General features: G+C 34.1%; 1 protein-coding gene across 5 annotated transcripts in view; it reads right to left on the bottom strand.

The window, feature by feature from the left end:
* The window catches only part of CDH18 (cadherin 18), a 986,019-nt gene that overhangs the window by 110,853 nt on the left and 859,662 nt on the right, over positions 1-15,504 (bottom strand). For all 5 annotated transcript variants that reach the window (XM_032337720.1, XM_032337722.1, XM_032337723.1 and 2 more), the window contains one exon: positions 9,672-9,839. In XM_032337720.1, the coding sequence (XP_032193611.1) occupies positions 9,672-9,839 (168 nt within the window). The remainder of the gene's footprint in view (positions 1-9,671; positions 9,840-15,504) is intronic.

Raw genomic sequence — 15,504 nt, 5'->3', positions numbered from 1 at the left:
ACTTGTATTAAATATGTATCATGAGAGACTATGGACTCTGAAAAACAATCTAAGGGTTTTGAAGGGACGGGGGGTGGGAGGTTGGGGTACCAGGTGGTGGGTATTATAGAGGGCATGGATTGCATGGAGCACGGGGTGTGGTGCAAAAATAATGAATACTGTTATGCTGGAAATAAAAAAAATAAATAAATAAATAAATAAATTTAAAAGATAAATAAATAAATAAATATGTATCATTAATCATCATGTTAATCCCTGGCTGAAATGTTTTTACTATATAAATATAGTATGACTAATACTATAGTCATCTGAATGTACATTACACTGTCACACATTAAAAGGACAATTGTCCTATATTAGTATTCTACTGTACTCTGGAATAGTATATTTAAAATTGCTTACCTAAAAAATTTAAAAAGATAAAATAAAATCGCTTACCCTAACACATTTGCTGTTACAATATGTCAACCTGCATTGCTACAAAGCTGATTATCCTCTAAGAAATTTTTCTTCAAAGCACAAGTAAAGTGGGCTACTTTTTTTTTTTAGCATTCGCTCACTTTCTTCATAAATATAACACATAAATATGTGAGAAACTGTGTAAACTTATAAATTCTAATTGAAGATCATTCTTACTTTTCTTCAGCATTTTGTGAAGAATTAAAAAAAACAATTTGTACAGACTAATTAGTAATTATAAAATTTCTAAGAAATATATGCTTATTAGTAAAGCATGCATATCCACACAAAACAGGTAAGGAAAGGAATCAATCTATATCTTTGCCATAGCATACAGCCAAATAGATCAAAAACAAATCATAAAATGATTGACATTTTATAACTGGCAATTTACTAAATAGATAATCTTAAATTATTTCAAAATACCCAACTTTAAAACTAAAAGAATGTCACATCCTTATTTATTTATAGTTATTCCTTTTTATGAAAAATATACTCTAAAATTGTCTGTACCCTGTTTAATGGGATAAACATAAAATAATTTTCAATTATTCTTATTTTATATACTAAATCTCATAACATTAAATAAACACACTTTGTATCTACAAAGCAGAATGAAAATATACCTCTAATAGACCAAAAACTTGCAAGTTTTACAGTTAATTTGAGAAATCCAACTTTTCTTTGAATTTATACTTTCAATCTAACCATACTGGATATCAAATTGACATACTATTCATGTATCATCCACATTCCTTCAACTTGAACTTCAATGTGTTGGTGATTCCAGTTAAGACTTTGAAGTGATAGGTATTTGGAAGATAGCTACAGAAGCTGGACAGTAACATACCATGGCTATTGCAAGTCACTGGAGAGTATTCAATGTAAAAAGGCCTGGATGAGATATGATCTTTTTTTTTTTTTTTAAGATTTCATTTATTTATTTGACAGAGGTAAAGAGAGAGAGCACAAGAGGTGGAGCAGCAGGCTGACAGAGTGGGAGAAGTCGATACCCTGCTGAGCAGGGAGACTGACACAAGGGCTGGATCCCAGGACCTTGTGAACAAGACCTGAGCCAAAGACAGACACTTAACAATGGAGGCACTCGGGCACCCCAAGACATGATCCTTCAGAGAAAGTAAGAAAAACAATATATATTTTTAAAAGATTTTATTTATTTACTTGAGAAAGAGAGAGAGAGAGAGATGAGTGGGGGGATAGGCAGGGAAAAGCAGGCTCCCACTGAGCCAGGAGCCAGACTCCAGGTTGGATACCAAGACCCTGAGATCATGACCTGAGCCAAAGGCAGGCACTTAACTGACTGGGCCACCCAGGTGCCCCAACAGTATAAGTCTTTATATTGACAATGACTCAGGGTATTTTTTTAAAATATTCAGTGCTAGGGTAAATAATCCAGGCAACAATTAGTTGTGGAGACAGTGGTTGGGGTTCAGGGCTGGCACAGTCACACAAAAAAGAACAAAGGCATGGAAAGAAGAAACAACAGAGAAATAGTCCCAAAAATGTGAAGCAATATTCCTGTGATAATTGCAGATACATATACAACATGTGTATTTATGGAGACTCCAAGAAACCGAGACAAAGCAAAGCTGGAAGACAAAAGAGCTAACAGAGATTTCAAAAGCCAGGAGACACTGGGAGTCAGTACTAGTTAATGCTTCAGTTGATACTAGAGAAAATTTGGTGTTTAGGAATAAGAGCTACTTCCCAGGAATAAGGGGAAATGAAACAAAGTAATTCTAGGAAAATATAACTAATTTAAGTAAATGAAATTCCATGTATCTGTAAGAAAATAACTCTGGAGGAAGATGACATAGGCAGGGACTTCTGTAATGTTTGTACATAATCTTCAGTCAATAATTCCAAACAGACTTCTAATTGGGAAATTACCAAAACCAAAAGGAAACAAGATCAGTAAAAATACCCAGATATGATGACGATGTTAGAATTATTAGAAAAGAGTTTTGAAATGATCATAATTAATGTTTAAGAACCATAGAAAAAAATAGAGAATTTTAGCAGATACAATAATGCATATTTAATAAGTCAAGTGAAAATAATAGAACTGAAATATTTTAATGCTGAAGTGTGTACCTAATAGGTTTAATAGACTAGTTATTAGAGAGTAAACACAGTGGAAAAGAAGATTATTATACTAGAATATAAGTCAATTTTAAATTTCCAGGTTAAAGAAGAGACAAAAATAATAAGTAAACATGCAGAAAAAAGAATAATAGATTTATGGTACACAGCTAAAAGACCTAGCATGCATGCTTTTGCACAACCACTAGAAGTGATAAAACAAAACAAAAGAAATATTTGAATAAACAATGACCAAAATTTTCTAGCACTGACAAAAGATAGCCTAAACATTTCTTATAACTGAAAAGCAGATTTTTTTTTAAGTATGTACTTCTTAGGAGCACCATAGTTAAACTCTTAAATATCAAATACAAATTAAAATATTTAAAATAAGATCCATTAAACTAGAATAAACTAATCTACAGCAAAGCAATAACAATAACACTGATAACTGATTTTCAACAGATAAGATGGTGGTCAGCTGACAATTAAATTGTGTCATTTATTACTAAAATAAGAAGCCTTTATTTTTTATAGCTTAAAAATATTTTTATTTTTTTATTTATTTGACAGACATAGATCACAAGTAGTCAGAAAGGCAGGCAGAGAGAGAGGAGGAAGCAGGCTCCCTGCTGAACAGAGAGCCTGATGCGGGGCTCAATCCCAGGACCCTGGGATCATGACCTGAGCGGAAGACAGAGGCTTCAACCCACTGAGCCACCCATGTGCCCCAATAAGAAGACTTTAAATCAGAATTCTACTCCCTATGAAAATGCCCTCTAAAAAAAGTAAGAAAAATTACAAGTTTAAAAAAAAAAAAGAAAAAAGAAAAGAATTCAATGAGAGCAGACCTGTACTAAAAGGAACGGCAGGAAGGGATATTTGAAGAAAATTTAGAATTTCCTTTGGAAGCACAGCAATGCAGGAAAGAAGAAATACCACCCAAAGGGATAAATTATTGACTTAAAAATTATTATTTACTACCTAACACTACAAAAATAATGACAATTTTATGTAGGGTTTAATATATAAGATGTCAAAATAGCAAAAAAAAATCAATGCAATGTCCATCAACAGATGAATGGATCAAGAAGATGTGGTATATATACACAATGGAATACTATGCAGCCATCAAAAGAAATGAAATCTTGCCATTTGCGACAACATGGATGGAACTAGAGCAATGCGGTTAAACAGTTTTAAAGTTGTTCCATTTGTTTCGAATGATAAAATTATAACTTAAGGTGAAATAAAATAAATTATAATATATCAAACAAATACTAAAGAAAAAAAGAAATAGAAGAAATTATTACTGAGGGATAAAACGAAGACAGTGAAATACATTGCTAATTCAAAGAATATAAGAAGAAAAAAGGAAAATTTACAATTAAAAAAATTGTAAATACATTAAATCAAAATAAACAATGGATATTGTGAAGCCAGATTAAAATTAAAAATAATAATAATAATAATAGCATAAACTTAGTTTAGTGGCTCATATGAAACTTTTAAAAAATAGAGAGAATACACTTTGAAGGTAAAATGATGGAAAACATTATACCATCTAACCATTAATCAAAAATTTTTTAGAAACTGGTACAGCTGGGTGCCTGGGTGGCTCAGTGGGTTAAGCCATTGCCTTCAGCTCAGGTCATGATCTCAGGGTCCTGGGATCAAGTCCCGCATCGGGCTCTCTGCTCAGCAGGGAGACTGCTTCCCTCTCTCTCTCTCTGCCTGCCTCTCTGCCTACTTGTGATCTCTCTCTGTCATAGAAATAAATAAAATCTTAAAAAAAAAAGAAATTGGTACAGTTATATTACAGATAAAATGGATTTTAAGTTAGAGATGATTATTAGATAGATGTTCCACAATGAAACATTTTCAGTCCAAGAGGAATACATCTTGCCTTAAATCTGTGTGCATCCAGTAACATGATTTCAAGTTATATCTAAGAAAATCCAAAACTAAAGAAAATAAAAGGATAAATAGAAAAATCCAGTGAAATGGTGGGATGCATTAACATATATCTCTCAATAGTTGACAAACAAAAATTTTGTATAGATATAGAAAGTTGAACGTCACAATGAATAAACTTGAACTAATTTACATATGTCAAAACCTAACTATAAAGCTGAAGAATTTATCTTCTCCTAAAGTATATAAGGACACTATCTCAATGAAATACATACTGACATTTAGAAAAACCCCCAGCAAGTTTCAAAATACATACCTGTAACCAGACTAAAATGATATTACCTCCTACCTGTCACCATGGCTAGAATTAACAACACAAGGAAAAAGATGTTGGTGAGGATGCAGAGAAAGGGGAAACCTCTTAAACTGTTGGTGGGAATGCAAACTGGTGCAACCACTCTAGAAAACAGTATGGAGGTACCTACAATTTAAAAATAGAGCTACCCTATAATCCAGCAATTGTCCTACTAGGTATTTATCCAAAGGATAAAAAATAAAGATTCAAAGAGACACATGCACCCCAATGTTTATAGAGGCATTATCAACAATAGCCAATTATGGAAAGAGCCCAAATGTCCATCAACTGATGGACTGATGTATGGATAAAGTGGCACACACACACACACACACAAACACACACAGGAATATTACTCAGCCAAAAAAAGAGAGAGAAAGAAATCTTGCCATTTGTAATGATGTGGATGGAAATAGAGAGTACTATGTTAAGTGAAGTAAGTCAGAGAAAGACAAATACCATAAAGATTTCACTCATATGTGAAATTTAAGGGGAAAAAAACCAGATGAGCATAGGAAAAAAAATAGAGAGAGAGAGAGAAAGGCAAACCATAAAACAGACTTTAACTATAGAGAATTGAGGGTTGCTGGAGGTGAGGTGGGCATTTAGGTTGAGCTAAATGGGTATGGTCATTAAGGAGGGTATTTGTGATGAGCACGGGATGGAGTGTATAAGTGATGAGTCACTGAATTCTACACATGAAAATAATATTACAGTGTAGGTTAACTAACTGGAATTTAAATAAACACTTGAAAGAAAAAGACAAAATGAACTAGATATCATTTTTGAAGTACACTAGCGAAATGTCAACTTGCTGATAATTAAAACATATACTTCACATTTTGATTGATCAAAGAAGAAGCTTTCTTGTTTTGTTTCTTTCAATTCCTGTTTTAAATAAAACATTAATGCTGAATATATTATATGCCATTTAGATTTTGTTTCATGAAAAGGTAAATAGTAATTTGAAAATATGGCCTTTCCTCTAAAATACTTTGCTATCAACAAAATCATAACATTATCAATATATTCATCAGTGATATTTTACTTTTCACCAACATTAACATTTACTCAAATCAGGTAAACATCTCTAACTTGTAGTACTATAGAAAATACTGCCATCTATTGAACTTTTATGCCTTGATCCTTCAAATATTCCACAGCATTATATCAACTCCAGTCACAAGAGAACTAAAGCTGTTCAATGACATACAATTTTGCAATCACTTCAAGTTCTTGGGGGAAATTTTTTAACTAATCAAGTTCTTACCATTTCATGGTGATTACTTGACATGCGGGTGTTTTTTTTTTTTTTTCTTTCCCAATTTGGATTATTCATTCTTACTTAGTCAAAGGCATTTGTAAAAATACAGATCCTTTCACTTAAAAGTACAGAAGGTCTGCTTTATGAATTTTCATGTGAGTTATTGATTTTATATGCATATTATTTATAGAAAATAATGGAGGCCAGTGTCTTTTTATCTACCTAAAAATAAATTAAGCAATAAGTGCAATATACTATAGCATAGTAAAACCAGAAAAGGACACTGCAAGAATCTTAAGAAGTGGGATACATTCCTTTCAACCGAAGGACTAACATTGAGGAATTTTACAGCCCATGCTTTAAGTTAAGGAGAACTGGGTATTGCTTCTGTCCTTTGAGTAAATACTCAAGCCATAGAAGGGTTGATTTATTCTTTCACTCTGCATCTTGTAAGGGTCTCCCTTTCTTAACACATGAATGCATTATGTGTAATTGAGCAGTGGCCGTCCTCTCAGCTGGGCATGTGCCAACTGGTCTCTATTCTGCCCTCTGCCTTTCTGACAGTGATAGGCAGCTGTGTCAGCCTGGATCTTTATTAACGCTGAATCCTAAGCCACTGCGTTGGCAACTACCTAGTGTAAAGTCTTCATAAAGGAAATTATCAGTTTAGTTCACTCCCTAGTTTTCAATCACTTCGAGTCAATTTATTTCAAATTTAAAAATACAGTGATAATCTTAAAGGACAAGATATAACAAACCAATTCATTTCCTCAGAGCATGGAAGATTAACAGAAAAAAATAAAAGAGGGAAAAATGCTTTGAAGGAATATTTTTGCAAAGTGTTGTGTGCAGATGTTTATACTAGAGTTGATCACAGTAGTGGTGTAAAAACAATGAGTCCAGTGAAATGAGAAAGAAATCAGAAGGAGGCGTGTGAAAATATCCCATCTTAAAAGAAACAAAGTACTGGATCTATTTGATGACAGGATATAATCTTTAAATAAGTTGAATTGTGTAGATTCGTGCATTTCATGGTGCTTCCTGAACATAAGTCTTCATAATATATCTTTTTTTTTCTCCAAGCAGTTACAGTTTCCCATTATATATGTAGCCATTTGATAAGTTATGATGCTTAGAGGTAAATTAAAAAATAATTTACTGCAAGTCACTCTTGTCAAGGTGACACTAATTATTCTGAAAACTTCATTGTGCTTAACGCAATTTGAGTATAAAGTATCTTTTAAGCAAGTCAAACTTTTAGGTTCTGAGTGTGTAATGACTCCGTTTCAAAACTCTAAGCACATCTCACAGAGTGGCAGGGTTGGCATCTGTCCATCATTCTGCGTAGACTGCTCCTGACTGAAGAAAGGTAGCCTCCTTAGATATGTGGAGTTCACTCAGAGAATGTACATTTATTCTATTCCTTCGTCAGGTAAAACAATAGTTTTCACCGTAAACTGATGTTTCACCAATATCACTGTTATTAATCAAAAAATAAAATTAGGAATCATTTCTCCAATTTAGCACAAGCACAGTTTCTTTTTTTGTTGGTTTTTAAAATCAACTTCAGTGGACTCATAAGTTTAAAAATTAGTTTATAGAGAGGAGGAGGGACAGAGAGAGTGAGAGATGCAATCTGCGTCAAGACCAAGCATTTATTGAATGTTTGTAGTGTATCCCTTAAACTTCATTCTATTCAGAGCCGTGATATTAATCTATATCTTTAAAATAGCCGTGATAGTATCTACTTGAAAATAGGGTAGACAAGTTCCCTTTGTAAACTGTAATAAAGTTTATGTTCAATTGAGCTTAGTATTATTCATTAAATTTAAAAAAATCTTTGAACTTTAGTGCCTTTATCCTATTAAAGAAAGCACTTGTAGAGCAATATATGTATATATGCACGTTTTGTGAACTAAGTGATAAAGTAAATACAAAAATGCCCTGTAATGTGTAAAATTACAAAATTGAATTTTGTGGTTTAATGTAATGTGAACTTATTTATGATTTATTATAAACCTACTTTCTTCATAGAGCAAAGGCCACATGAATGACTCAGGTCACATAATCTATCTCTAGAACAAATATATATTTTCAAAAGATGTATTTATTTTAGAGGGTGTGGGATTGGCAAAAGGAGAAGAATCTCAAGCAGAGTTCACGCTGAGAGCAGAGCCCAATGTAGGGTTCAGTCTCATGACCCTGAGATCAGGACCTGAGCTGAAACCAAGAGTTGAATGTTGAACCAACTGTGCCACCTAGGCAGCACTTTCTCTAGAAACAGTATTTTAAATTGATGCTACCTAACTATGAACTTGACTTGTATGTCTTTTAACAATGGTAGTTTGACAGAGTATTTGAATTCAGTTCATTAACTCATTCATTAATTCATCTAGCAATCATTTATCAAGGGCTGGCCACTGATCTGAACACTTAAGGTTACATAGACAATTTAAGTATCATTCTTACTTAGAGAGACTTACAGTAGTAGAAGTCATATGTATCTAAGGAAATAAACGTAACATGAAAGTGCCAGGTAACAGAAAACAAGAATTCATTAGCTTTTAATTCTGCAAAATTTCAGGGAAAATTATAACAAGACTTTTAAGCAGAGAAATGTGAGTATGAAGAATTCTGGTTGAATTAAGAATGTAAAAGGTTATTATGTTTTGGGAACAGGTAATATTCCTTTATGGATAGCCCTGGAATGTACCAAGAGAAATATTAAAAGAGATACAGTGGGGGAAGACATATCACACAAACTTGTGAAGAGCCCATATTGACATACCAGGTGTCTACTTTATTGCAGTTTTTAAACATCATGTGTCAAAAAGACCTAAGGGATAGCACCCCTACAATATCTTTATCTTAATTAAAGGCTATTCTATAAAATGTCATCCACAATTTCTGCCACATTAGAAATCCTGAAATATACTTTTTCCCATTCTGAGGATGTCATAAACACCATTTTTTTTCCACACTCACAAAACTGACATCTTCTCCCCTTGTATTGCTTGAAAATTTGTGCCCCCCCCATTCAAAGGGTTTCCCACTTTATTGTATTAGCTGCACCTTGCTGTGGGATGCTTTGTGTATGCACATGTATGTGGGGGGGTGGTGGGTAGGGGGGTTTGGAGAGCATTCATTCTTAACATGAGAGTATTTTTTTTTTTCAATTTCAGTCACCAAAAACACTTAGGCATTTTTTTTTTTTTCAAGAGAAGAATGTTACCTTCAGAATGTATTTTGGGTATCTCCCTGTATATCTGAGTAATACACAACTGCTCTAGCAAATGTAAGATATACTTAGTGGTACTTAGTACCACTCTATCATTTTTAATATTTAACTGTAATGACAACTGAAACACATATTTTTTAACATGGTAGCAATTATCCACCAGGTTCAGGAGACAATAAGCTGAGTGATTTCTCTACTCTCATGTATAGAAGGGAAACCATATAACACAAACACAAAATATCCTCATTTAACAGTAACATGACATCATATACTTAAGTATTTCATTTTTTATGCAAATGAAGAGTGATAAGTATATATCATAAGAATCCGGTACATACTCTGAGGAAAGCGTGGGGGGTTGTCGTTGACATCAGTCAGGGTGATGTTGACCGTTGTCGATCCAGAAAGCCCTCCAACTTGCCCAGCCATGTCTTTGGCTTGAATGACCACTGAATAGTGTTCTCTGGCTTCTCTGTCCATATTATGTAAGGCAGTTCTAATAACTCCTGTAATACGTGTTTGAAAGAAAACAATATGGATTACATATTAAATGAGAAACAGCACAGATATATCTTTCTTCTTTCTGTTTTAAGAAGTGCATTTTTAAATGAAATACTTTCTTGAGAAAGCAAGTTTTCTGAGACAAATGTACTTTAAAATGTTACTAAAACTATCTCATGGAAGCCTTTATTTAAAACCACAGGTCCCAAACCATTCTACTCATGGCAGTTAAGATGTCCATTTCTTTGTGTTTCTTGGGGTGCCTCGGAGGGCAGCTGCACAGGCCAAGATTGTTCCTCTGCTGGATTACTGAATATTTCATAAATTGTGGTCCTCACAAGTGTCAGAGGAGATGATTTGAGGAGAGGCTAATTTTCCTCCTTACAGATCAATTTACATATAGCTTCCTACATAGAGTTGTCAAAGTTTGATAATGGAAAACATTCAAGAATTGTGTGTACTTGAACAAATGTTGTAGGCAGGAGTCATTTTAACATTTATCAAGACTAAGAAAGTCCCGGTTTTTATCAGGAAATACAGTTACAGTAAGAACTAGATCTAAGTACATAAGCAAAACAAAGTGATGAAATTGATTCCAAAAATCCCATGTAAAAGTTGCATTCTTGATTTCATAGTGCCAAAAGAGACATTAAAGGTACCTTTTTATGAACTAGTACTTGGATTCAATAAAGATATAAAAAAATGTTACGTGTTATATCCCCATTTGTTTCAAACATAGGTACATATAAATCATTCAGCTTTGTCAATAGATCCTTAAATTTAAAAACTGAAACACATTTTCCAGAGAGTCAAGGACAATTAACTGTGTTATAAAAAAAAGTTATCATGTAGATGACCCATATTATAATAAATACATATATGCATATATGTATTTATAATTATATTACACATGTATATAAATATATAATATAAACATATTTGCTACTCCACATATAGGTCAACATTTTATTACTACCTTTTCACTTTTTTATTTTTTATAAAGACACAGCTAGAGAGGGAACACTAGCAGGGGGAGTGGGAGAAGGAGAAGCAGGCTTCCCACTGAGCCCAGAGCCTGAGCTGGGACTGGGACTCAATCCCAGTACCCTGGGATCATGACCTGAGCTGAAAGCAGACACTTAACGACTCAACCACCCAGGTGTCCACCTTTTTACTTAAAAAAAAAAAAAAATGTATATTTGGATCATGTCACCTTTTTTAAAAAAAAATATTTATTTATATTTATTTATTTGAGAGCGAGAGAGAGAGCACGAGCAAGCCCAAGTTCGGGGAAGGGCAGAAGGAGAGAGACAAGGAGACTCTCCACTGTTAGCTCATAGCCTAACATAGAACTCTAACCCAGGACCTGGAGATCATGAGATTCCAGTACCTTGAGATCATAATCCAAGCCAAAGTCAGAGGCTGAACCTACTAAGCCACCCAGATCCCCATGTATCATGTCACTTTTTGAGAAAGGCACCAATGGCTTCAACTAAACAATTGAGTAGTTAGCAGTGCAATTCACAGGACAAGGCCAATTATAATAAATGCTAACTACAGATTTTAACAAACACTCTTACAGACAGTATATTGACATAATGAGAGAAAATAGGGTTGTGTTTTAAAGTTAAAAATAGTCCTTTAGAAGTGGAAAGGATTAGTAAACCAGTTTGAACATAGAACACTGAAGCAGTATTTTTGTTTTACCACATAGATTATATGTGTAACGACTTTGAGATGAGAGCCTCAGCAACCAGCAAAAGCAATCCCACAACTTTCAATATTTGTGAATTTTTAATTGAAGGAGGTCAGGAGAATTTTCCTGAAGCTAAAAAAAATGAAAATTATTCTTATCAAAAGAAATGATAATAATATGGTAATAAATGATTCATCTAATTCATGCATATGGGAAAGCCTCAAGCATTCTTATTAAAAAGAACAATGATTTATCACATACAATACTTATAAAGAAGGAATTGAATTGATGCAGAAATGAACAAGCTAAGAATTAATGAAAATATTTAATGAAAGAAACATATACTTTCTTATATTTGAAAACAAATAAAGATGTTCTAAAAAGAATACATTATAATTGGGACTTGCCTCTGGTGTGCAGAAGTTTGAGGTTATTGTCCGGGATAATGTTTTACAATGAAACCATTTATGTGCTATTTGCTGAGTATAAAAATATAACAGTAAAATCAATCATTACAAAGTGAATGATAGATACATTTATATAATCTGAATGTTATTCATTAAAGAGAATCAGAGAAGAGAAATCGGCACAAGCCCTATTTTATAGTATGAATTTCAGTAATTTCATTCCATTGCCATTATGCCCCTTCTTTTATAGTACAGCTACATCTGACACAAAGTGAGAAGAAACTTGTCAACCAAATTTGTTTATGGAAAGAAAATAGTATGTCCAGAGTTGACACGTAGTTCTCAGAAATGATTATCTAAGAATCTGTTTCAACTCACAATTCTCTTTAGGATGGTTCTGGGGATGTGCTTAGAAGGCACACAGGTAAGTGGAGAATGGCCTGTCAAATTGCCATAGGAATATGGTCTCAGTATACAATGATCTCCTTCTAACACACTGCCCAGATGCTTGTACGTGGGGAACCCTAGAACACAGCTTATGCACAGTAACTTTTTTTTCTTTCTAAATAGACCTTTTTAGAGCAGTTTAGGTCCACAGCAAAACTGAGAAGAAAGTACAGTTCTCATGAACCCTCTCCTTATTCCTTCTCTGCAGTACACACACACAGCTCCCCCACTATCAATACCCTCCATCAGAATGGTACATTTGTTGTAACTGGTGAACCCACAATGAACCTCCTTTGTATGTCTTCTTTGGTGAGGTGTCTGTTAGGTCTCTTGTCCAGTTTTTAAATTGGGTTATTTCTTTTCTTATTTTTGAGTTTTAAGGGCTGTTATATATTTTAGATAATAGTCCTTTATCAAATTTGTCATTTTCAAATGTTTTCTGCCAGGATATGACTTACCTCTTTTTTCTCTTGACAATATCATTCACAGTGTAGAATTTAAAAAAAAAAAATTTTTTTTTTGGAGTCCAGATTAACAATTTCTTTTACAGTTCATGCCTTTGGTGTTATATTTAAAACATCATTGCCATACCCAAGGTCATCTAGATTTTCTCCTATGTTACCTTGAAGGAATTTCAGAGATTTATGTTTTATATTTAAGTCTCTGATCCATTTTGAGTTACCTCAAAATGTGTCATCTTTTTTTATGCATATGATATTCATTCATATTAACATCATTTGTTGAAAAGCTTTTTTTCCCATTGTGTTATGCTTGTTCCTTTGTCAAAGATCAGTTGCCTCTATATACGAGGGTCAATTTCTGAGCTCTTTATTCTATTCAATTTATGTGTTTATCTGTTCTTTCATCAACACCACACCATCTTGATTACTATAGCTATGTAATAAGTCTTGAGGTCAGATAGTGTCAGTCTTACAACTTTGTTGTTGTTCTTAAATATAGAGTTGTCAGTTCTGGGTCTTTGTCTCTGCATATAAATTTTAGAATAAGTTTATCATTACTCATGAAATAACTTGCTTGGATTTTGATTGGTATTCCATCAAATCTATAGATAAAATTAGGAAGAACTGGCACTTTTTTTTTTTTAAGATTTCATTTATTTATGTGACAGAGAGGGAGAGATAGTGAGAGAGAGAATATAAGCAGGGGTAGGGGGAGAGGGAGAAGCGGGCTTCCTGCTGAGTGGGGAGCCCAGTGAGGGCTAGATCCCAGGACTCTGGGATCATGACCTGAGCCAAAGGCAAACTTATTTATTTATTTATTTATTTATTTAGCATACAAAATGTGCTCTATTTGAAAACTTTAAAAACAGAATTTGGGGGCGCCTGGGTGGCTCAGTGGGTTAAAGCCTCTGCCTTCAGCTCAAGTCATGATCCCAGAGTCCTGGGATCGAGCCCCGCATCGGGCTCTCTGCTTGGCAGGGAGCCTGCTTCCTCCTCTCTCTGCCTGCCTCTCTTCCTACTTGTGATTTCTGTCTGTCAAATAAATAAATAAAATCTTTAAAAAAAAAAAATAAAAACAGAATTTGATTTAGAAAATATTTTGCACATAAATCTTCGGGAACCACATAAACTAACATCTGTGTTTATGTGGCATTCTTTATTTTTCCAGTCAACTTTATAAATGTATAATTTACACATTATGAAAGATACCTATTGTAAATTTATAGCTCAGTGTTTTGTTTTTTGTTTTTTTTTCAGTGTTCCAAGATTCATTGTTTATGCAGCACACCCAGTGCTCCCTTCAATACGTGCCCTCCTTAATGCCCACCACCAGGCTCACACAAACCCCCAGCCCCCTTTCCCTCCAAAACCCTGTTTGTTTCTCAGTCTTCACAATCTCTCACAGTTTGTCTCCTCCTCTGACTTCCCCCAACTCACTTCTCTCCTTTTCCCAATGTCCTCCATGTTATTCCTTATGCTCCGCAAGTATGTGAAACCATTGCTAATTGACTCTCTCTGCTTGACTTATTTCACTCAGCATAATCTCCTCCAGTCTTGTCCATGTTGATACAAAAGTTGGGTATTCATCCTTTCTGATGGAGGCATAATACTGCATTGTATATATGGACCATATCTTCTTTATCTATTTGTCTGTTGAAGAGCATCTCGGCTCTTTCCACAGTTCAGCAATTGTGGTCATTGCTGCTATGTACATTGGGGTACATAGCCCTTCTTTTCACTACATCTGTATCTTTGGGGTAAATACCCAGTAGTGCAATTTGAGTGTCAGAGGAAAGCTCTATTTTTAATTTCTTAAGGAATCTCCACATCGTTTTCCAAAGTGGTTGCACCAACCTGCATTCCCACCAATAATGTTCAGAGGGTTCTCCTTTCTCCATATCCTCTCCAACACTTGTTGTTTACTGTCTTGTTGATTTTGGCCATTCTAACCGGTGTAAGGTGGTATCTCAATGTGGTTTTGATTTGAATCTCCCTGATGGCTAATGATGATGAACATTTTTTCATGTGTCTGTTAGCCATTTGTACGTCTTCTTTGGAGAAGTGTCTGTTCATGTCTTTTGCCCATTTCTTGATGTGATTATCTGTTTTGTGTGTGTTGAATTTGAGGAATTCTTTATAGATCTTGGATATCAGCCCTTTGTAGTGTCATTTGCGAATACCTTCTCCCATTCCGTGGGTTGCCTCTGGTTTTGTTGACTGTTTCCTCTGCTGTGCAGAAGCTTTTGATCTTGATGAAGTCCCAAAAGTTTGTTCTCATTTTTGTTTCCTTTCAAAGGCAGATGTTTAATGACTGACCCACCCAGGCATCCCAAGAACCAACATCTTGATAGGAAGACTTAATATTTTAAGATGTTAAGTCTTCCTATCAAGGAATAAGAAATATCTCTCCATTTATTTAGTTGTTTCTTTCTTCTGAATTTTGTAGTTTTCCTCATAAAAAGATTGTACCCTCTTTGTTAGATTTATACTTAAGTATTCCTTTTTGGGGAAGCTAAGCTAAATGGTATTGTGTTTCTAAATAAAATTCCACTTGTTCATTTTTTTGTACATAGGTAAGTGATTGATTTTTATATATTAACCTTGCATCCTAAAGTCTTGCTATAATGCTTATTGGTTCCAGGACATTTCATTGCTGATT

Source organism: Mustela erminea, chromosome 3 (assembly GCF_009829155.1).
Source record: "Mustela erminea isolate mMusErm1 chromosome 3, mMusErm1.Pri, whole genome shotgun sequence".
Taxonomy (NCBI): domain Eukaryota; kingdom Metazoa; phylum Chordata; class Mammalia; order Carnivora; family Mustelidae; genus Mustela; species Mustela erminea.
This window is presented reverse-complemented; position numbering and strand designations above follow the sequence as displayed.